At 42.8% G+C, this 23,699-nt stretch overlaps 1 protein-coding gene across 5 annotated transcripts in view; it reads left to right on the forward strand.

Moving 5' to 3' along the window:
- Positions 1 to 23,699, forward strand: part of ADAMTSL3 (ADAMTS like 3) — a 361,855-nt gene that overhangs the window by 35,166 nt on the left and 302,990 nt on the right. For all 5 annotated transcript variants that reach the window (XM_032264821.1, XM_032264819.1, XM_032264822.1 and 2 more), the window contains exon 3: positions 18,537 to 18,656. In XM_032264821.1, the coding sequence (XP_032120712.1) occupies positions 18,537 to 18,656 (120 nt within the window). The remainder of the gene's footprint in view (positions 1 to 18,536; positions 18,657 to 23,699) is intronic.

Here is a 23,699-nt window from a genome sequence, read left to right on the forward strand (position 1 = left end):
TCATGGGAAGGGACAAACAGATTTGTAGTAACGGTGAGCTATCATCCAAGTGTGAGAAATAGATATAATCGCACTGTTTGAATTATGCTTGAGTTGCAGCTGCTAAAATGGAAGAAATGGAAGAAGCTTCATGTCTTGGGTTACACACAACGTTGCAGTTAGAACATTTGGGCTTTTTTATGGCTTCCTGCTTAGGAATCCAATGATTTAGTTGTTCAGTTTCATTGTGGGATTCTTCTACGTTGTGTTCTTGCAGTAAGGTCATTTCACAGTGGTTTGAGGTTGGTGGCAGAGCCAATAATTGATGTGTGGGTGGGACCCCTCCTTAGGTATGGGGTCTGCAATGCCATGAGGTCTTGATTATTCTTTTGTGAAGCCCCTTTGGGTATCATCTCCTTAGTCTTGAACCAGACTGCGTCTTGGTGAGTAAAATGAATTGGAAACACTTGCCTGACTTAAATTAGTGCTTTTCCTTCTCCTCAGAACTTTTAGGGAAGTAAGAACTACTCCAGGATCCTATATAGCAGCGTTGCTTAATAGAAATGTAATGCAAGCCACATAGACAACTGTACATTTTCTAGCAGCTATATTAAAATAAGCTAAAAGGGGTGGGTTCAGTGGCTCACACCTGTAATTGCAGTGCTTTTAGAGGCTGAGCTGCGAGGATCACTTGAGTTGAGGTGTTCGAGATGAGCCTGGTTAAGACCCTGTCTCTGCAAATAAATAAATAAATAAATAAATAAATAATAAAACAATGAGCTGGCATAGTGGAAGTCCCTGTTGTCCTGGCTACTTAGGAGGCTGAGGTGGGAGAGTCCCTTGAGCCTAGGAGTTTGAAGTTGCAGTGAGGTCTGATTGCACCACTGCACTTCAGCCTGGGCCACAGTGTGAAACTCTGTCTCTAAAATAAAAGAAACAGGTGAAGATTAATTTTAGTAACATATTTTATTTAACTTAATATATCCAAATATTATTTCAACATGTAATCAATATGAAAATTCTAAATGAGATACTTTACATTACTCTTTTTCCTACCGAGTCCTTTGAAATCGAGTACTTACTTTACACGTTCAGCCCATATCAATTCAGACTAGTCACCTATAGAATGTGCCATAGCCATGTGTGCCTACTGGCTACTCTACTGAACAGTGCAGCTCTTAGGACTTCCCGGCAAGAGGTAGGATCAGCATATCTTGCCCCATCTTCTTCCTTCCATCACTCAGACCACAGCTAGCTGACATCCTCTGTCCTCTTTTCCTTGCAAGGAGATAACCAATGTAGAGTTTAATCTTTACATAGCCTATAACTATACTCCTCCCTGTTGACATACTGATAAGCTACTTATGATTTCAAAATACCCTTCAGTACCACTTCTTAGACTGTGTGTGCAAAAGAGCACGAAAGCAGCACACCTAGGGGCCCTAGCAGCCAGCAGGAGGAATAACAGGCCACATATCCAGAACAGACAGCTCTAATTGAAACAATACTGATGGAGGGGACAGAGGAAAACTGGAACAGCCACCAACTCAGAGATGTAAGGAGATTTTACTACAGCCCAACACCACTTTCTTAAACCAAAAATCAATGAGATTTTCCAAGCAAAAATTCAGTGGATGAGTTGAAGGAAAGCCAAGTGCAGGAAATATCATCTAACACAGTGGAAAACACAGAGTGTAAAGCCTAAGGGAAAAGCTAAGAGACTTGGAGAACAGTTCTAGAAGCCCTAATGTTCAAACAGTAGAAGCAGCAGGAGGAAAGGAGTGGATGGAGATGAGGCAATAATGAAACAACTGTTAGGAAGTTTCTTCGAATGAAGGAAGACTTGGATCTCAAAGGGTGCTCTCACTGGCTTACAGTCAGGACTGATGAGAAAAGACACATACTGAGACATATATGTAGTCAGTAAAATTTCTAACTTCTAAAGAGGAAGATGAAAATATTTCTAGAGTTGCCACATTATATTATTTAGACTGTCCAGTTTCCAACAAAATATTAGGAGGCATACAATGAAACAGCAAAGTGTGGCCCATAACATGAAAAGAAAGCAGTTAATAAAAACTGTCTTTCAGGAAGCCAGATGTTGGATGTATTAGACAGATACTTTAAATCAGCTGTTACAAATATGTTCAAAAACTCCAGATGAAAGAAAAGTAACTCATAATGGGAAAACAATGTGATTGATAACACTTTTCTTATGCAATTCTTAATTCTAGAAAATAGTGAAATTATATATATTTATATATTTTTAAACTTTACATTCTTTTATTCATATGGAATTGTTTTAGGTGCATTGATTGAGGGAGGGTCTGTGTTTGCCCATTTTCCTTCTTATTTATTGTGCTGAAGAGTTTATCAAATAATTCACCACTTTCTCATTGATACAAAAAACTATGTTTATCTAATATATATGTATGTATATTAGACACATGCCTGATTTAAAACTTATACGTAATTAATTTTTTGAGACAGGGTCTTGCTCTGTTGCCCAGGCTGGAGTGCAATTGCATGATCTTGGCTCACTGCAATTTCCACCTCCCAGGTTCAGGTGATCCTCCCATCTCAGCCTCCCAGATAGCTGGGACTACAGGTGTGTGCCACCACACCAGGCTAATTTTTTTTTTTTTTTTTTGCATTTTTTGTAGAGACAGGTTTCACCATGTTGCCCAGGCTGGTCTCGAACTCCTGGGTTAAAGTGATCCACCCCCTCCCTCCCAAATTGTTGGATTACAGGCGAGAACCACCGTGCCTGGCCTAAAACTTATTTTATTATAAATGTATATACAACAGAATTTACATAACGTGATGTTTAAAGGAGGATGGCCATATAAATTTGTGTAGTGCCCAGCTGCACAATAATACATAAGATGGCTCAGGCATAACGACATAATGAACATGTAGGTACACACCGTGGAGCTTAGGAAATGCAGCGCCTGTGAAACTTCTGGCATGACTTCTTCTTACTCCCTTCTGCTCTCTGCTCAGGTGTAAGCACAGCAAAGGTGAATTTTGTTTTTATGCTTTCTTATCTTTATAGTTTACTATTTGACTATGTATTCCCAAATAACGTATCATTTGTTGCTATCATTTTTTTTGGATTTTATACAAAGGAAATCATACCTTGTCTATTCTGCTCAGTACGATAGTTTAAAATTTCATCTCTGTTTACCTGTGAAGCCTAGTTCACTCATTTTTACTACTCTATTCTATTCCAGTGTATAAATACATCATGATTTATTGATTCATTCTACTGTTGGTGGTTTCTTTTTGTACGATGTTAAATTTATTTTGTATATCTTTTATTTAGAAAATTTGACTTCATTTTAGAGTGAGAGTGATGTGTGATTTTTTTCTTTTATTATTATTATTTGGTTTTGTTTTCAAGATCATAATAAACTCATAAAATGAATTATTGGGCGTTCCTTTCTTTTACTATTCTTCGAAAGTGTTATTTTTTTTAAAGATGAGAATTATTTATGCTTTGAATGTTGTATAGAGCACACATGTTTTGTAGGGCACATCTCTAAAACCTTGTGGTTATATTGTTTCTTTAAATGGGAAGAATATAAAAAACTGATTCCATTTCTTTATTGGTTAAAGGACTATTGAGATTTTTCCTCTTCTATTTGGAGTGAGTTTTGGTTAATTACGTAGTTTGTCTGAAACTTTGCCACTTGTCCTAGTATTTCAAATATATTAGGATAATTTTTTCTTGAGTTCTGAAATACGTTAGTTTGTTCTGGTTCATTTTCCTGTCAATCCTCATCGCCTCATCATTTGTCTTCTGGAATGTTATAGTGCCTTACTAGTTTCTCTGCCTTCTGTATCACTTACCCTCCCATCCATTCTTCAGAACAATTTCACTTCTCTACTTAACATCTCTCTAGTGCTTCCTCAGGATGAACACGGACTTCATGGTCTGCCTTCCAGTCCCCCTACAGGATCCAGCCCATGCCTACTTCAGCTTCTCTCCTGGCTTCCCCCACATTCTGTAATCCAGCTCGGCAGAGCCACACGCCATTCATGCAACTTGAACTGTTGCCAGCCATCTCCTGTCCTTGCCTATGCTGTTCATTATGCTCATGTTGTTCTAGAAGGCCTGTTCCTGTGTCCTCTCCATTTTTCTGCCAGTTCCTACTTATTCTTACCTCTCAGCTTTGTGGTCATTGTCTGTAATGCCATGTGTGATGCTTACACGCCTGTGCCCCTAGCACTCTGTTCTCTCCTGTCTTGGATAGTCCTTGTCACATAGCTTCATGATTGCCTATTTGCTTGTTCGTTTCTCAGTCCACACTGAATCCCCGACAGTGAATTCTCTGGGAGCATGGAGTGTCTTGTTCCATCTCTCATGGCTAGCACCAAACACGACGCATGCTTGTAGAGTAGTATTAAGGCTTATATTAAAAACTTGACTTTAGAACTTTGTGATTACAACAATCATAATATCATACATTTGTACAGCTTCTTACAGTTTAAAGAACACTATCATATATTATTTTAGGAAACTGAAGCCTTGAGAGCACAAGTACACCTTGTCAAAATATGCAAGCTGCCTCCTCTCACCAGTAGCAGTGGGGTGAAGAAATAAACTAGTGTTCAATGTTGATTCTTTTATCCTGAAGTTATTCTACATTTTTCTGTTATCACTGAGCTGAGTGTGGCTCTATCTGAGGGCTCCTTGAGTCAGTGAGAGGGGCACTGTGCAGTTTTTCTCTTCTGTGCCTCCTTTTGATTTAAGAAAATGCAATGATTCTCATGACAAAGGATACTAAAGTCTTATTTTTTGACTGCTGGGTACTTTTCTGCTCAGGGAACTTTTTTTCTAAATTGACATCAATGGTATTACTTTGGTAATTAAAAAAAATACAGTAGAGAAACCAAATAACTGCACCTTCATCCTCCTCTTGACTTTCCTCCAGCTGTGGAGAATTTTGGAGTTCATCTAACACGATGTCCGCCTTTAGCAGTATGGAGAGTAAGACCCGGAGACCTGCAAGGACATGTCAGGAGCCACACGGCCACTTTCTTGCAGAGGTGGGTTGGATACTTGGGCTCCCAACTGCAAGTCTGGCCCCCTGTCTACATTGGAGCAGCCAACACCAGTATATTATAACAAATGTCCGGTGTCTCCAAATTTGTCGAGTTTATGAATCTGATTTTCCATGTATCTGATACCAATGAATCCAATGTTTATTCAGGCCTAAAACCAAGTGACATTTTCTTTCCTTCATATATATATATTTTTTGAGATGGAGTTTAGTTGTCGCCCAGGCTGGAGTGCAATGGCGCGATCTCAGCTCATTGGAACCTCCACCTCTCAGGTTCAAGTGATTCTTCTGCTTCAAATTCCTGAGTAGCTGGGACGACAGGTGCCCATGACCCTGCCCAGCTAATTTTTGCATTTTTAGTAGAGACGGGGTTTCACCATGTTAGTCATGCTGGTCTCGAACTCCTGACCTCAAGTGATCTACCCACTTTGGCCTCCCAAAGTGCTGGGATTATAGGTATGAACCACCGTACCCAGTCTCCAATTGACATTTTCATGCCAAATAAATATATAATGATATGATGATGTTTTAAACACCCATAAGTATTCATAATTCCATATATCATTAAGAAATTTAAAGTATACCTTAAAATAGGCCAACTTAAAATCAGAAACCTGTATCACATCCAGCACACTGCTTGGATTAGTTTGCAGTCTTCTTTTTTTTTCTTTTAACAAAAGATAGTATGTTTGTAACAGTTTTTTTTCCCTGCTGATTTATGACTCCAATATGGCCTTGCTACCATTGTATTGCAGGGATTGATTTTAGCATCTTAATCTTGTAAAAGCATCACCTTTTGTTCTTAAGAAGTCCTTAATATGATCTGCTAACCCCCAAGGATTTTTTTTGTCATTTATGGAAATGAGAGTGATGCCATTTTATACATATTGAACAAAGACACCCTGACTCCAAATCTCTGTCTTCCTGTCTTCTTGCTTGTTTAAGAATTTTGAAAGGCATGAGCATCCAAATAGCAAATTTGGCAGCTCCACTGATGTGTTCACACTGAACACTTCCTGCCCGGAAAAGCTTAGAAAAACAAAACAGCTTATGATGAATATAAATGTTTTTCGGAGTATGTGCAAACAGCACATTTCTGTCTTTTCCTTCTCTTGGAAGACTGCATTTTGAAAGCCTGCATGATTTCAGCCACACAGACGAGCTGTTTCCTGAAAGAAATAAAGCTGTAGGGGTGAGAAAGATCTTGAATAAACATGAATATGTCCCTGACGTGTTTCTGGACTTTGTCAGGTTGGGTGGTGTCTCATTGCCAAATTGGGAAGAGCTAGTAATGCTTTTTTTTTTTCTTTCTTTCTTTCTTTCTTTTTGCTACTGAATTAACACAAATGCATGCATGAGAACATACACAGATTTGCCTGATACTCAGTAATGGTCTCTGAGGTTGGCAACAAGAACATCGTGGTCTGCATAATTAATCAGTTGTTGACATGTGGGTGTTTTCTGCATATGTCAGTTGCACTGGCGTTATACGGTGTGAGCATTGTCGGGCTGTGTCTCACTGGGCAGAAGCATGGGCAGGAGAACAGCCAGGGACGCCAGGATGGCAGAGGCCCCCACTGTTCCAGGAGGCAGGAGGTGCTGAGGGAGCAGGCACACTCAGGCCTGGCCAGGCTGGAACTGGAGGGCTGTGGAGGCAGAGAGACACTTGGGGACAGGGAGTAAAGGGTCACTCTACTGCCTTGGGTAGGGGCAGATGGACTCAGAGTCCTGCAGGTCCCAGCCAGGTTCCTAGAGAGTGTAGACACTTTGAAATCTCCAAGGAAGGTGGCAAGATCCAGTTTGTCAGTTTAGAAAATTAGAACAAAAAAGTGATTCTTTAAGGAACCCAGACCTACTCTGTTCTGCCCTGAACACTCTATTTAAAGCTGCAATTTATGCCTCAACCCCCAGCACTTCAGAGCTTTTTTCCCATATGACATAGTATACAATTTACTTCTCTATTATGTTTATTCTGCTTCTCCAACTGAGAATATAAGCTCCTTGGGAAAAGTGATTCTTGTCTGTTTTGTTGACTGTTGAACTCTTGGTATCAAAAACAATACTTGGCGCATAGTAGGTGCTTAATAAACATATGCTGAGTGATTGAATGGACCCTGTGAACCCCAATAATTACCTGACATTCCATGCTTTTGAGATGCTCCCCCCACCCAACCATTTTGGTAAAATAAAATGTTTATTTGTACCTAATTTAAAAGACAAAGATGCCTTTTTTCTGCCAGAGAGATAATCGGAGTGTTAGTGGTGAAGAGGCTGTGGGAAAATGCTTGCTTCACTTGAGGATCAAGTGCAGATTCCACTGCCTAGACGGGGCTCTGAGAGAGTGTTCTTCTTGAACACGGAATTCCTGTCAGGGCATGGAAGTGATTTTTGGGAGAGAAAGACCAAGATTCACCAGAAAACACCTCACTTCTGCACAGCATTTCTTCTGGTGGTTCCCACACACGGTGCTTCCTCTCACCAGCACTGACTCATGCCCCTGAAATCACCAAATAACCAGCATTCTCTTCTCTCCTGAGTGCTTTGGTGGGAATGGTGTCACCCCTCACCTTCACTGAGTGAGTAGACCAGGAGGCTGGGAGAATGGGGGAAGTGGGGTGGGGAGTTTACAATTTATCAAGATTTCAGACAAACACCTCGTTTTTTTCTTTAGCAATGGAGCCCTGTTCATAGAATACTCTTTTCAGTTTTTTCCTGGGAAACTTTGAAGCAGACTTATTTCCATGTGACATTTTGCTAATTGAGGCTGTTTCCAATAGGTCAGCTTACTTCAAGGTCTTGAAAAAGGGACTCTTAAGTAAAATTTTTGGGGGACGGGCTCCAGGGAAAGAGGATCTGCATTGTGTATATTGGCAGGGGAAGGCTTTCTTTCCGCTCCCCATTTGGAGGAATAGTCAAGTTTTTAAATAACCCCTTGTGAAATGCCAGCATGCTACTCAGCCAGAGCCTTTGGGCCTTCTGTGGTGCAGAGAATATTCAGACAGCAGGCTTGCAGGCTCTGGGGGGAGAGGGCCAACTTGGGCTGGCTTTCCTAGGAAAGTTAGTTATTGAAGGTCTTCTGTGTATAAAGCCCAGTGCTGAGCCCTAAAGAACGTTCAGAGATGTAGAGAAGTCGTGTGAGTCCATGTATAGGTTTTCTCCTTTCAGGGAACTGAAAGGTGAAATGTGTTCCAGCAAGATCTTTCACTGATTACTCTGGCCCGTGCTTGCTGATGTTGATTAGCGATGTGTGTCAGTGTGTGTATGTGTGTGTGCTATGTGGTGTATAGGTGTTTGGGGTATTTGTGATGTGTACAAGTATGTAGTGTGTGGGGGATGTGTGTGGTATGTGTGCATATATGTACATGTGTGTGGTGTGTGTGGGCAGGATATTTATGTAGGTATGTACGTGTATGTATATAATATGTGATGTTTGTGCATGATATGTTTGTGATGTGTGTGTATATGTGTAGTGTGTGGTATATGTGTGTGTGGTATGTGATGTGTATGGATGGTGTGTGTGGGGTATGTTTGTGTATGTATGTATGTAGTGTTGTGTGTGTATAGTGTGTATGTGTCATGTGTAACGTGTGGTGTGCGAGTACATCTTGTGTTTGGTGTCTGTGTGGTGTATTTGTGGTGTGTGTGTATGTGTGTAATGTGTGGTATGTGACTGTATGTGCATGTGTGTGGTATGTGGTGTATATGTAGTGTGTATTTGTGTGTGTGGCATGTGGTATGTGTGTATGGTATGTTTGTGGTGTATTTATGTAGTGTATGGTATGTGTTTGTCTGTGTGTGTGGTATGTGTGCACCGTGTGTGTGTGTGTGTGTGTGTGTGTGTGTGGTGGTGGGGTCTTTGAGAAGGGGAGGGAAGGAGAGAGAAGGAGAGAAAATTCCAGAGAAAATGCATGTTTAGTGGCAGAAGAAGCAATGGTGCTATGAAAATTACAGTTTGCTAAAGAGAGTCTTCCTATGATAGATTTAAACTCAGGGAAGGAGCCTGTCCATGTAAACACCTCATGCTGAGTAAGGGACGCAGTGAAGGCCCTGCCCACCTCACTGCCTTAGGAGGGGTGGAGAAGGGCTTGGGGCTCATATTTCTTTTGAAAATATGATCCAGAGTGAAGCTGAAGTTTAAAACTACAGGGCATTTTGGCTCAGGTATATCCAGACATTATTCAAATGTTAGGTCTTTCAAATGAACAATCTTAGAAGAAACATATAATTAATTGATGGTAAACAGAGAAAAATAATCTTAAATCCCTAGAAATTTTTTTTTTAATCTCAGAAAAAAACCACGAAAACTACTTTTCTTTTAACCTACCCTTCAAATCCTGCCAAAGTAAATGTATTTTATATTTCATCCGTAAGGTTTTGGACACCTAAGACTGAAAAGTTTCAGAATGACGGCATTCTACTTGAAAAACCAAAATGATCCAGAAGGTTTCTTTTTTAACTTTTGTTTCAGGTTCAAGGAACCAAATGCACATCATCGTTTTTTGAAGAAAAATGTGTTTGGTGCACTGAGTTTAAGCACTGCTGGTTGACTTGACTTTCCCTCGTGGGCCTTGGAAGATACAAACTATAAAGTCCCATGTGCCATCCAGGCCAGGGAGAACATCCCCCAAGGCCCCTAGAGGAATACGGTGAATATATGCCTTGCAGACGGAGGCTGGCTTTGAGCCTGGGTTTTCTGCCTGATTTGCCTGGGATACACACTTCCTGACTCATGGAATATTAACATTTAAAGGGATCTTTCACTTGTAGGAGTGGTCCTAACTTCCCATTCAAATACTAAACTCTTCCTTGCCGATCTTGGTTTGTCACCCAGGCTGGAGGGTGGTGACATGATCATGGCTCACTGCAGTGCAGCCTTGACCTCCTGGACTCAAGTGATCCTCCTGCCTCAGCTTCCCAAAGTGCTGGGATTACAGGCACGAGTCACCGCACCTTGCTTTGGTTGCTGTTAATAAAGATAGGCCTACCTATGCATTGATATTTCTGACAGCGACCTTACACGGTGTCTAACTAACTGCTGGTGTCATGAGAAGAGCCTAGCAGAATGGCTCAGGGCTTTGCCTTCTTGGCATTTAGCCTTTGCCCAACCTGTTAAAACCTGTTGGAATCCTAGTTCTTCCATCGAGCATCTTACCTTCTTGTGTTGTATGTCAATGTAGATTTGAAGCATCTGACAGTGTATTTCTTGAATCCCTAGTGGCCAACATGATGACATGGGAAATGAGGAACTATAATTTGGTCAATTTGCCATCAGCCTGGATAGGTAGAGGGCCTAGGCCTCAGCCCTCTTCCTGCTCAGTGTTTGTAGCAGACAAGGATGCAGATTGTGGGCATGCCCTACAAATTTGGGCTGATGTGGAGCAGGAGAGCACCGCATATCCTGATAAATGGAGCCCAGATCAAAAGCAGTCTTGACAGGCCAAATCTAAAGAGAAAGTGAATGGCAGAAGAGTGTGCAGTTGGGCTCTCAATCCAGAGTGCAGTGACATGGCTTAGCAACAGCATGTGGGAGAAAGGCTAGGGCCCTTCACTGACCGTGGTTCTGTAGACATTCGTGGTGTGGTATTTGGCTGTGTTTGCGCTCTGGAGAGAGATGGGCGTCTCACCTGTTCGGACTCACACCAGGTCAGAGGTGCTCAGACTGGCTTGTTTCGTTGCAGTGGGAATCACATTGCATTTGTTTTAACTGGTGACTCCTTAACTTTGAGGCACATTGGATTCTACTCTTGACTCTAGGAATACCCACTTCTCCCCTGCTTCCCTCTCTTCCCGTTACATCAATCTGAGAACTAGGAAAAAGAAACCATAAAACAAAAAAATTAAAGTGCTTTTTCTTACTCTCTGCTCTCCACTCAACACAGCACTTGTGTGGGGGTATTTCTGTACACACCAAGCAATTCTTCACTAGACACCACTGCATGTCTTCTGATTCAATCCAATTCTGACACTGTCTACCTGGAGATAGCATCAGACCACACAGGTTAAGGGCTCAGTCCCACAAGACTGCCCCCCACTTCAGATGCCAATCTCAAGCATTAGATTGAGTATAGGTTATCACTTATGCTTCTGACAAACAGGCTATAAATTGAGCTCTTCCTTGGCTTTGGCTGATTTGCCGGAGCAGCTTGGAGAGCTAAATGAAACACCTTACTTACATTTCCCAGCTTATAAAGGCATACGGTAAAGGGTACAGATGGGTGGCCAGATGAAGAAATACATAGAGTGAGGTCTGGAAGGGCCCCAAGTGCAGGAGTTGGGGTGTGCCACCTTCCAGGCACACAGATATGTTCACCAACCCAGAAACTCCCTGAACCCAATCCTTCTGAGTTTTCATGGAGGTGTCCTTACCTAGGCATGGTTGATTACCTCATTGGCCATTGGGATCAACCAGTGGCTAATGGTCTCTATGTCTTTACGATTCCACTTTTCCTCCTTCTAGCCCATTCTCCACAAAGCAGTCAGCATTGTTTAAATACTCTTCTATGGTTCTCCATAGAACTTTGCCAGAGCTTGTGGGTGAAGACTGAAAGTTCCAACCCTCTAATCACATTATTGCCTCCCCTGGCAACCAGTCCCCATCTTGAGGCTATCCAGGGGCCCACTAAGAGTCACCTCATTAGAACTAAAGATGCTCATAGCACCCAGGAAATTCCAAGGAATTTAGGAACTGTGTCAGATGCTCCTGTCACTCAGGAAATCACAAAGCCTTAGGAGCTCTGTGTCAGGAACTGCAGTCAAAGACCAACTAGTAGAACAAAAGATTCTCCTCCTGCCCCTATTGCTCATGAAATGACGAGGATTTTAGGCGCTCTATGTGAAGAACCTTGGTCAGAGGCCAAATACATATTCCTGTTATATGATAATATCACAATCAAGCAGAACTTTCTCCTAGCTTTCATAGTTATTTTTGACCTTTACAGCATGTAGATCAAGGCCTAGAACACTCAACTCTTGTTCTTGAATAGCCATCCCATATACTCTTCCTGCTGCTCAAGGCAAATCCTTCAGCTGGAGGGGGATGTGGAGACACAGCTGTATCCCCTGGTCTCATATTCATAGTCCCTGGAGGTGCTGTCTGTATTCCTCCTGACCTTGTCCCTGGTGACTCAGCAGCTGTGGATAGTGGCTGGTGGAGATGATGCATTTTGGCAGCTTCTCTCCTAGGCCTGGCTCAGTGCCCTGGGAAGATCGCACACTTCCTGATCCAGGCTTGTTCCTCCTGCCTTCCCTCCAACTTTTGCTACTTAAGGGCCCTGACCTCTTTGGTCACCCTATCCTATGAGGGGCCGCATGCCATTGAATCTTCCTGACATTAAGGAAGTCAACTTCCATCTGGATGGAAATGTCAAATGTGTGTTTGGTATGATATTTGCCTTCTGAAGCCACGTGTGAACTCAGCCACTTCTCCTAAGAGAAGGCCCGATTTTTCTAAGAAAAACTACCATAACTACCCTTGTCAAAGTCAACATTGACTTCCCTGTTGCTAGATCCAATGGATACCTCTCTGGCCTCATCTTCCTGTTTCTTTTCTTTTCTTTTTTTTTTTTTTTGAGACAGAGTTTCGCTCTTGTTACCCAGGCTGGAGTGCAATGGCGCGGTCTCGGCTCACCACAAGGGTGAGTCCACCTTTGGGTTCAAGCAATTCTCCTGCCTCAGCCTCCTGAGTAGCTGGGATTACAGGCACGCGCCACCATGCCCAGCTAATTTTTTGTATTTTTAGTAGACACGGGGTTTCACCATGTTGACCAGGATGGTCTCTATCTCTTGACCTTGTGATCCACCCGCCGCGGCCTCCCAAAGTGCTGGGATTACAGGCGTGAGCATCTTCCTGTTTCTTAGCAGCGTTCAAGACACTTGACTATTCTCTTTGATGCTAAATCTCCCCATAACCTAATATATGTTTTTTCCCCTTTATTCTACTCTAATTGATGTTCATTTTTTGTGTCTTCTTGCTTCTCCTCTTCTACTTAATTTCAAGTATTAGAATTGAGGGTGTCAGGCAAAGCCCTCTTACCTGCCAAACTCTTTCTCTAGGGAGTGGCTTTTCTGGTATAATGGCTGTAAATATATGTAAATATACATACATACATTATGAAAATGCAAGTGATGTCTTCCACATCCCTATCTCCAGCCTTAGACTTCCTTTCTGAGCTCTGGACTTGCATATTGAATGACAAACTCAGGCACTTCACATGGATGTTTCATGGGCATCTCCAACTTAACATGACTCAAACAAAACTATTGAATGTACCTTCCCCAACAAATCTGTTTCTGCCTCAGGGCTATAGCCATCCTTTGCAACTCCTTTACAACCATTGCTCAAGCCAAAAACCCAGAAGTCACCCTTGATTCCTCACTTTTCCTCCCTTATCAGCAAGCTTTTCTTGGTTCTACTTCGAATCCATGCACCTCTCTCCTTCTCCATTGCCATCATCTCAGTCCGAGGCACCATCCTTTCTGACCTGGATTAGTACCAACAACCTTCTAACTAATCTTTATGATTCCACTTTGCCTCCTTCTAGCCCATTCTCCACAAAGCAAGTCAGTGTTGTTTAAATACCCTTCTGTGGTTCTCCCTCTCCTTGCCATCAGGCTTGGAATGTCTTGGGTGGCTTTTCCCTTCCTTTATCCATTTCATGCCACTCTTACTTGTCCACACTGAATCCAGCCGCACTGACCTCCTCTGGTTCTTCCAACTCACTGACTTCCTTTCCACATTGGAGCTTTTGTACTTGTTCTTCTTTTTCCAGTAATACTTAATCTTAGCTTTTTCCGTAACTGGCTCCTCCTGTTAGAGGTATTATCTGAAATCTTATCTTCTCAGGGATGCCTTTTTTGACCATCTTATCTAAAATTGAACAGTCCTCTCCCAATATTATTCTCATCATCTTGTTCATTTCCTTTAGAACTTAGAATGTTAATTTTCTTATTTATGTAATTGTTTACTTATTTTACTATGTATCTCCCCACCCCGCCACCCCCCCGGCCAGGATGTAACCTTCATGAAAATAGGAACCTGATCTTTGTTGTTCTTCATTGTGTCTATAGCTCTAAGAACTGTGCCAGGCATATATTCGGTGCTCAAAAAATATGCGTTGAATGCACTGAATGCATGGTCAACTAAATATGAGCATCACTTGGAAGGTCCACTGTATGCAGGAAGCTGTTTTAAGGTGGTGATCTTTGACTGCTCCCACTCTGGTAAATGAATCTGTCCAAGTATTTGCACATGGCTGCTAATAGGTTCTAGCCCTGGCTGTAAGCTGGCTCTGTTCCTCAAACTCACTGACCTCCTCTCTACTTTAGGGCTTTTGCACTTGCTCTTTCTTTGTGGGTGGCGGGAGTAGTTACTCGCAGATTTGATGATTGGTAAGTCTCCTAACTCGCAGAGCTGTAGTTTACTCATTTTTGAAACAAGAAGTTTGAACTAGATGACTTCTAAGGTCTCACTAGGTATTTAAAATGATGATTCTGGCTGGGCACAGTGGCTCAGGCCTGTTATCCCAGCACTTTGGGAGGCTGAGGTGGGCGGATCACCTGAGGTCAGGTGTTCGAGACCAGTCTGGCCAACATGGTGAAACCCCATCTCTACTAAAAATTAGCCGGGCATGGTGGTGGGCACCTGTAATCCCAACTACCAGGGAGGCTGAGGCAGGAGAATTGCTTGAACCTGGGAGGCGGAGATTACAGTGAACTGAAATCATATCACTCAACTCTAGTCCTGGCAACAGAGTGAGACTCTGTCTTAAAAAAAAATTTAAAGTAAAAAAAAATAAAATGATGATGCTTTGAACTCTAAAGCCAGTAACAGCAATTAGTAGTGCCAAATCTTTCACATAAATGAAATTTAATAAGAAAATCTTCAAATTATTTTAACAGTCTAGTGCTATATAGACCATCTAGTCTAGTGAAGTTATCTCTTCTGTGTTCCTTGACAGAATGATCACGTTAATTTCCCTTTCTAAAACACAGTGGGATGTTTTGGCATAAACCCTAGTTCCTGCTGCAGTTTGAGAATGAGTCCATTGGAGCAGCAGAGGTGTCAGAGGAATACATTTATTCCCTGCTCCTCCTGTCTGCAGAGAGCGATTTCCTTAGAGTAACATCTGTGGCCTCTTATTTTATTTCTGACTCATTTCTTCCCAAGCAGGGGGAGTGAGGTATCCAGTCAGGGGTATAGTCACTGATCCATGTATTTTTGACTGGATGGGGCTAAGCACTACAGACTCTGTCTCCTTTATTACTTTCCTCCTTGAAGCAATCAAGGCAGCCTGGTAAGCCCTCTACCTCCTCAATCTTCCCTTGGACAGGCTCTCCCAGGAGGTGGACGATAGTGTGATGGTAGCGAGTCCATTCGGTCATCATATCAAAGACATATTCCCCCAAAGAGGGTGTCCTTTCTGACCCCTCAGACTCCAACCATTGTGACTTATGTCCAGTGATTCAGATGCCAGGTTATATGGTTTGGTTCTGTGTCCTTACCCAAATCTCATCTTGAATTGTACTCCCATAATTCCCACATGCTGTGGGAGAGACCTGTTGGGACATAATTTGAATCATGGGAGCGGTTTCCCTCATACTGTTCTCATGGTAGTGAATAAGTCTCACAAGATCCGACGATTTTATCAGCAGTTTCCACTTTTACATCCCTTTCATTTTCTCTTGCCACTGCCATGTAAGAAGTGCCTTTGCTTCCCACCATGATCCTGAGGCCTCCCCAGTCATGTGGAACTGTAAGTCCAATTAAACCTTTCTTCCTTTTCAATCTTGAGTATATCTTTATCAGCAGCATGAAAACAGATTAATACAGTAAATTGGTACCAGTAATATGAGGTGCTGATGAAAAGTTATCCAAAAATTTGGAAGAGACTTTGGAACTGGGTAACAGGCAGAGATTGGAACAGTTTGGAGGGCTCAGAAGCAGACAGGAAACTGTGGTAAAGCTTGGAAGTCCCTAGAGACTTGTTGAATGGCTTTGACCAAAATGCTGATAATGATATGAACAAAAAGGTCCAGGCTGAGGTGGTTTCAGGTGGAGGTGAGGAACTTGGGAACTGGAGCAAAGGTGACTCTTGTTATGTTTTGGCAAAGAGACTGGTGGCATTTTCCCCCTGCCCTAGAGATCTGTGGAAATTTAAACTTGAGAGAGAAGATTTAGGATACCTGGTGGAAGACAAGTCTAAGCAACAAAGCATTCAAGAGGCGACTTGGGTGCTGTTAAAGGCCTTCAGTTTTAAAAGTAAAACAGAGCATAAAAGTTCAGAAAATGTGCAGCCTGACTATGTGATAGAAAAGAAAAGTCCATTTTCTGGGGAGAAATTCAAGCCAGCTGCAGAAATTTGCATAATTAGCAAGGAATCTAATGTTAATCCCCAAAACTATGGGGGAAATGTCTCCAGGCCTTGTCAGAGACCTTCACAACAGCCCTTCCCATCACAGGCCTGGAGGCCCAGGAGGAGAAAGTGGTTTCGTGGGCTGGGCACAGGATCCCTGTGCTGTGTGCAGCCTAGCAACCTGGTGCCCTATGTCCCAGCTGCTCCAGCTGTGGCTGAAAGGGGCTGATGTAGAGCTCAAGCTGTGGCCTCAGAGGGTGGAAACCCCAAGTCTTGGCACCTTCTAAAGGTGTTGAGCCTGGAACAGAAGTCAAGAGTTGAGGTTTGGGAACCTCTGCCCAGATTTCAGAGGTTGTATGGAAATGCCTGGATGCCTAGGCAGAAGCTTGCTGCAGGGGTGGAGCCCTAATGGAGAACCTTTGTTAGGGTAGTGTGGAAGGGACATGTAGAGTCAGAGGCCTTACACAGAGTCCCTACTGGGGCACAGCCTAGTGGAGCTATGAGAAGAGGGCCACCATCCTCCAGACCCCAGGATGGTAGATCCACTGACAGCTTGGACCATGTTCCTGGAAGAGTCACAGACACTATGACACTTCTCCTGCCTGTGAAACAGCCAGGAGAGACGTACCCTACAAAGCCACAGAGGCGGAGCTGCCCAAGACCATGGGAAATCACCTCTTACATTAGCGTGACCTGGATGTGAGACCTGGAGTCAAAGGAGACCATTTTTGGAGCTTTAAAGTTTGATTGCCCCACTGGATTTTGGACTTGCATGAGCCCTGTGACCCCTTTGTTTTGGTCAGTTTCCCCCATTTGGAACAGCTGTATTTACCCAATACCATTGTATCTAGGAAGTAACTATGTTGCTTTTGATTTCACAGGCTCATAGGCAGAAGGAACATGCCTTGTCTCAAATGAGACTTTGGACTGTGGACTTTTTGGTTAATGCTGGAATGAGTTAAGACTTTGGGGGACTGTTGGGAAGGCATGATTGGTTTTGAAATGTGAGAATATGAGATTTGGAGGAGCCAGGGGTGGAATGATACGGTTTGGCTCTGTGTCCCCACTCAAATCTCATCTTGAATTATACTCATAATTCCCACATGTTGTAGGAGGGACCCTGGGGGGGATAATTTGAATCATGGGGACAGTTTCTCCGGTTCTGTTCTTGTGGTAGTGAATAAGTCTCGTGAGATCTGATGGTTTTATCAGGGGTTTCTGCTGTTGCATCCCTCTCATTTTCTCTTGCCACCACCATGTAAGAAGTACCTTTTGCCTTCCGCCATGATTCTGAGGCCTCCCTGGCCATGTGGAACTGTAAGTCCAGTTAAACCTCTTTTTCTTCCCAGTCTCGGGTGTGTCTTTGTCAGCAGCATGAAAACGGACTAGGCTATGAGCTTTCCATGAACTAAACAGAGTCTACAATATCCATGTTTATTTAAGCTTGGATTTTTAAACAAAGAAGTATGAGGAAAAAGTCTCAAAGGATATATGCCAAAACAATTAAAAGTGGTTATTACAGGTTGAAAAGATTATGGGTGATTTTTATTTTCTTCTGTGCTCATTTATATGTTCTAAAGTTTCTACAATGAAGTGCATTTTTGTTGTGGTATGGGAGAAAATTTTTGTTTCCCACTCCTTTGCCAAAAAAAGAAGAAAAAACAAAAGAAGGAAGAAGAAAAGAAAATCCTAAAAACAATAGATTTGCAACAAGTAAACAAAATTAACTACTCTGTGGCTGAATTGCTGGAAGCTGGGGAGCATAGGGAGTGGGGAAGGGAGAGAGGCAGGTGTTGGGGAATAAATGCAATGGCTGTCCATTTGATTTGGGCCACTGTGATATCCCAGCCTAACGGTGCCCTGACACAGGCACCTGGTGTTCCTCACCTTGGTGTTTTGCCAAGAGAAGGCACTTCCCTTTTTGCTTCTTTGCAGAGCTTTCAGTGGTAGACTCTCCTGGAATTTGGACTTGCATGAGCCCTGTGACCCCTTTGTTTTGGTCAGTTTCTCCCATTTGGAACAGCTGTATTTACCCGATACCATTGTATCTTGGACTTTATAATTGTATCCTTCTTGGACCTTACTTGGCAGGGGGTCCTTACTGGAGCCTTATTGGTGACCCAATGATCTTGTTTTTCAGACCACAGCTGAGAAGTCTCCTGGAGCATATTTCCTTCCTGAGTTTGCACTCTCTCCTCAGGGAAGTTTTCTGGAAGACACAACAGGGGAGCAGTTCCTCACTTACCGCTATGACGACCAGGTAAGAACACTGGACAAGGATCTACCTTTGGCTTTGCTGTTTGCCTGGTCAGGAAACAGTGTCTCAAAAAGACCTTCAAAGTAATTATATTTTCCTCTTGGCAATACTAGTACAACAGACCCTTGACACCCTCGAAGGATCGCAGAACATCTGGGTTGCCCGTGCTTGCATAGAATTTCCTATACAGTGTGCAGTTCTTTCTCTGCATTTGCATGAGAATCACTTTTTTAAATTTTCATCAGAAATACATAATGGATTTGTTCATCTTAGCTATCACCACAGTGATGATTCAATTCTGAAATTATCCAAAAGTTCTGTTTTCTGCTTATGTGTTACTTCTTTGCCCTCAGCATTTACTTCATTTCTTTCACCAGCACCAATGTTACATGCTTTTTTCCCCAGGATTACTTGTCAGAAAGGAACACAGTGTGTATGCCTGTGTGCACATGTGTCTGTGAGTGTGTGTGTGCATGTATGTTTAAATCATTTAAAGAAGGCTAACTATAGAACAAGGCCTTGCTTGGCTGAGATGTGTAAGCTGGGCACTGGAAGTTGTGATTCCCTTTCATCCTCAACTCACCTTGATGCCGTAACAGCATTTAAGATTATTAGGGCCGAGCGCGGTGGCTCAAGCCTGTAATCCCAGCACTTTGGGAGGCCGAGGCAGGTGGATCACGAGGTCAAAAGATCGAGACCATCCTGGTCAACATGGTGAAACCCCGTCTCTACCAAAAATACAAAACATTAGCTGGGCATGGTGGCGCGTGCCTGTAATCCCAGCTACTCAGGAGGCTGAGGCAGGAGAATTGCCTGAACCCAGGAGGCGGAGGTTGCGGTGAGCCGAGATCGCGCCATTGCACTCCAGCCTGGGTAGCATGAGCGAAACTCCGTCTCAAAAAAAAAATAAATAAATAAAAAAGATTATTCATCTTTGAAATCATTCACAACTGGGTGAAACAGAGAGTTTCAACTTTGCCTAATGCAAAGATGGTAGAACCTGAATTTATGGGGCAGTTGAACAAACCAGGGTGGACTTTAACATGATGCAGGGCCTTGGTGGATCTGGCAGACCTTGGTACCTATAGGGCCCAAGTGAAGGTGAGGAGCTGGGGCAAGATCACCTTCTCATGGCACATGATAGAGTGGAGGGAGATGGCCCAGTGACTGAGGCCAGCTGTGCTATCCTCAATTGTATAGCCAAAGGCCAGTGCATTCTGGTTTGATTTAGGTAAAGCCTAGTTAGGGTGCAAAAGACAGTACTCAAAAGGAACAGCTCTGAGAAATTCAGTCTGCCAACATGGGTAGATCCAAGATGTGACCACAGGGAATGGGACTCAATTCCGGGGCTGGCTGGAGCTAGGCAGAGTGCTGGAGGTCAGCTGGGAGAAGGATTAAAGTCTTGTCGAACATCCGTGGCTGATGCAGGATGGAGATCAGAGCATAGAGGGCAGGTAGAGGAGTCTGTTGCTCAGTCCTCTCTCTCCCAGCTCAGGAGGAGACACTGCACACTCTCCATTGTTGAGGCTGCTGCTCAGTGACCTATCCTTGATGGGCTTAGTTCTGGAGCTGGGGCTGGGGTAAAGGACAGGGCTGTGACCCAGCAGACTCCTGTGGGCAGAGAGCCACACTGGTCATTGGGGCAGGAGTGGGATGAGACCAATTTCTTACTGAAAATGTCAACATTCAATCATTTTTTTCAAGTTACTTTAAAAGTGACTGAGTTCATTACTAGTTATTGTGGGAAGCAGGGGTGGACTGGGGAATAATTCTATATTTGCCTTATGGAGCCCAAACATTCAGGCCTGGTTGCTAATAGGGCCTAAAACATCGTTAAGTCGCTTTCTACCTTTCCCTCTTCCCCTGATGGATTTTGAGAGGGTCTATAATTTATAGCTCCTTTTAATCCAGAAATCAATAATCCAACAGGTTTTCAGATGAGAACTTCAAGGAACTAATTGAGAGGGCCATAAAGGATAAAAGCGGGTGTCTGGAAAATACCAAGCTATGCATTTTATAATTAAAGAGTGGTTAATGCCTTCTCCAGGTTCCACAGATACTTTATATTTCATATAATAACAATATAAAAGCTGGAAAAAGGGGAAAACAAGCCCCCTTAGTCTTTTCAAAAGGTCTAAAGCAGATCTGAAAAGTGTGTGGCATGCTGTGGAAATTTCATCCTAGGACATGGTGTTCCAGAAAGCCCCAGTGACTAGCATATGAAAACACTCTGTGTTGCCCCCACTGTGTATTTCTTTTAAGAGAAAGGAATAATTTGAGACTATAACAAGCCAATAATAGCACCCACTTTCCTCTACTAAGGGCACAGAAAATAGACTCTTGGACTAAACTAGGTGTATCCCTGGAATGAACCTCAGGAATTTAATCAGCTAGAGACTGTGAACCCACCCCCAAATCCTGATTCTCTTTCCTCCTTTTCCTTTTCTTTTTTGAGATGGGGCCTTGTTCTGTCACCCAGGCTGGAGTGTAGTGACAGATCACAGCTCACTGCAGCCTCAATGCCCCCCGAAAACACACAGTCAAGTGATCTTCCTGCCTCAGCCCACCCCCACCACCCCAACTAGCTGGGTCTATAGATATTAGGCATGCTCCACCATCTTCAGATTTTTTTTTTTTCGGTCTGCATTTTGTAGAAGTGGGGTTTTGCCATGTTGCCCAGGTTGGTCTCAAACTCCTGGGCTCAGGTGATCTGCTGTCTTTGGCCTTCCAAAGTGTTGGGATTACAGGTGTGAGCCACTGCACCTGGCCAATTCTCTTTTTTTCTTAATGGGGAAGGCGCTTCTCAGGCACTGGGGAAAAGATAAAACCAATCAAATGCCGTCAAACTTTAAAAAAAATCCCCTGATCCTGCAGCATATGACAAAACGTTGAGATCGATTAAGAACAAAGTCTCTGGAGTCAGAGACTGCTTTGGCTTCAAATATGATTTGCCAGCTCTGCTGTCTGATTTGCTGTTTTACTTGGACAAGTTACTTTACTTCTCTGTCTCAGTTTTCCCATCTGTGAAATGGAGATTCGGATGGTATCTACATTATGGAGGTGTTGCAAGGACTTGAAGCAGATAATTCATATGTCTCCCTGCACAGGGCCTGGTACATATAAGAATTTAATTTAGCTACTGTTATTACTAAGAATGTTATTTGCAAACACTCAGTTCAAAGAATCTCAGATATGCTACAGGAAAGGAAGAAACCTTGTTCTGTCTTTATATTAGGAGATCCCATGCAATATTTTCAATTCATTTTTTATTGAGGTATAACATATTCAGTAAAATGCATACATATCTGAACTATAGAGGTTGATGAATTTTTAAGTGTTTTACACCTGTGTAGTTGCTACCTAGATCAAGAAAATGAGCATTTCCAGCACCCTAGGAGGCTCTTGTACCCCTTTCCAATTAATATTTCCCATTCAAGAAGTAACCACCATTCAGACTTTTATCAGTATTATAGATTCATTTTGCCTGCTTTTAATTTTAGTTTTGAATCTGTATAAATGGAATCATACAGCACGTACTCGTTTGTGTCTGGCTTCTTTCACACATCATTATGTCTGAGAGATTCAACCCAGTTGCTGGATCCAACATAATATAGGGTTTAATGTCTAGCAGCCAGTTGTACTCTTTGGAACAAATTGTCTCATGTTGGAACAAATTGCAACATACTGGGTGGCATGCAGCATTGCTCTTGCACAGAAATTCCCAGGTTGTTCCTAAAAGGTTTTCAGAGCAGTCTCTCCAAAGATTCATACCTGGGGAAGTGGTGGGGACAGTTTTTCAGTGTAGCCTTTGTCATATGCCAGCAGCCACCAGCATTCCACAGCCAGAAATAGGTACAGGGTCTGTGCGAGTGGCCGCCAGGGCAGAACCTGTGTCAGGTGGCATGGGTACCTACCTGTGGAATCTCCATATATATGCCAGGGGTAGTGTCCTGCTGTCACAGTGGCCTGAAGCCAGAGTGACAAAGTGCTTATGCAATTGAGGCTGCAGCCTGGTTTCTAGTGCTGTTGGGTCAGATACAGTTTCACTAGGATCTTCCTACCCGTAAAGTACTCATTTGATAAAACAGGACACAAATGGATGGTGTGTAGATGTTTGCTGTCTTAAACGAACCTCACAGGACTTTTTAAAGTATTTTATCTTGGGCACATTTCATGAAGACCTTCAGGTCATTCTTCTAATGTCTCCTGGGTTGGATGCCTGGAAAACTAATAACCCTGAGGCCAGTAAAGCACAGCTGTGATACAGGCTGCATTTAATGGGAGGCATAAAAGCCACACTGGATCATACGGAGGCCCAAGGCAGCTTCTGGTGAAGAAAGCGGTCTGAAGCCAACTGAATAACAGTGTGGCTTAGTGCAAACAGGACTAGTCAGGCGGCCTGGTCTTGCTTCTACCACTAATCAGCTTATTATTTAACAGAACTCTTTAACATTTTAGACTTCAGATTCTTTATTTCTTTTAAAAAATGAAGTGACTGGATTTCACGATCTGAACTCTTTCCACCCTGAAATAGTCTATTTTTTGAAACTACAAATAGAACATTCCATATCGCAGTGTTAATTGGATCATTCTGATTATTGAGGCCATCTTGCCAGCAATGTGGTAAACTATTACTTAGAGAATTGTACAGTTTTACAGCTGGTGGAGACTTTGGCCCAAATGCCTCATTCTACAAGTCAAGAAAACAGAGATGCCAAATGTGCAAATGACTTACTCAAGGGCACCCATGGTTATTTGAAAAGCTAAGGCGATTACATTCCAAACTCTAGGCTCTCCTGCTCTGGGATATTTCCAGAACCTTCTCTCAGAAGAAGAACCACCTAGAAAGTTATCTCCTATCCTAAAAATCCTGATTCCACTGTTTACAGTCTGTAGAATTTGGGGATCTTAGACCCCAGAGAATGATTTAAGATTAATGGATGCCTTATCAGCTCATTCTCATCTCCTTCAGGAATTCAGAATTAGCTATGATGATAGCATCTATAAGCATATTTATTACTTTCCAGTTTTGAGTAGAAACCACAA

This window comes from Sapajus apella, unplaced genomic scaffold (genome assembly GCF_009761245.1).
Source record: "Sapajus apella isolate SASKATOON/1434 unplaced genomic scaffold, GSC_monkey_1.0 scaffold147, whole genome shotgun sequence".
NCBI lineage: Eukaryota > Metazoa > Chordata > Mammalia > Primates > Cebidae > Sapajus > Sapajus apella.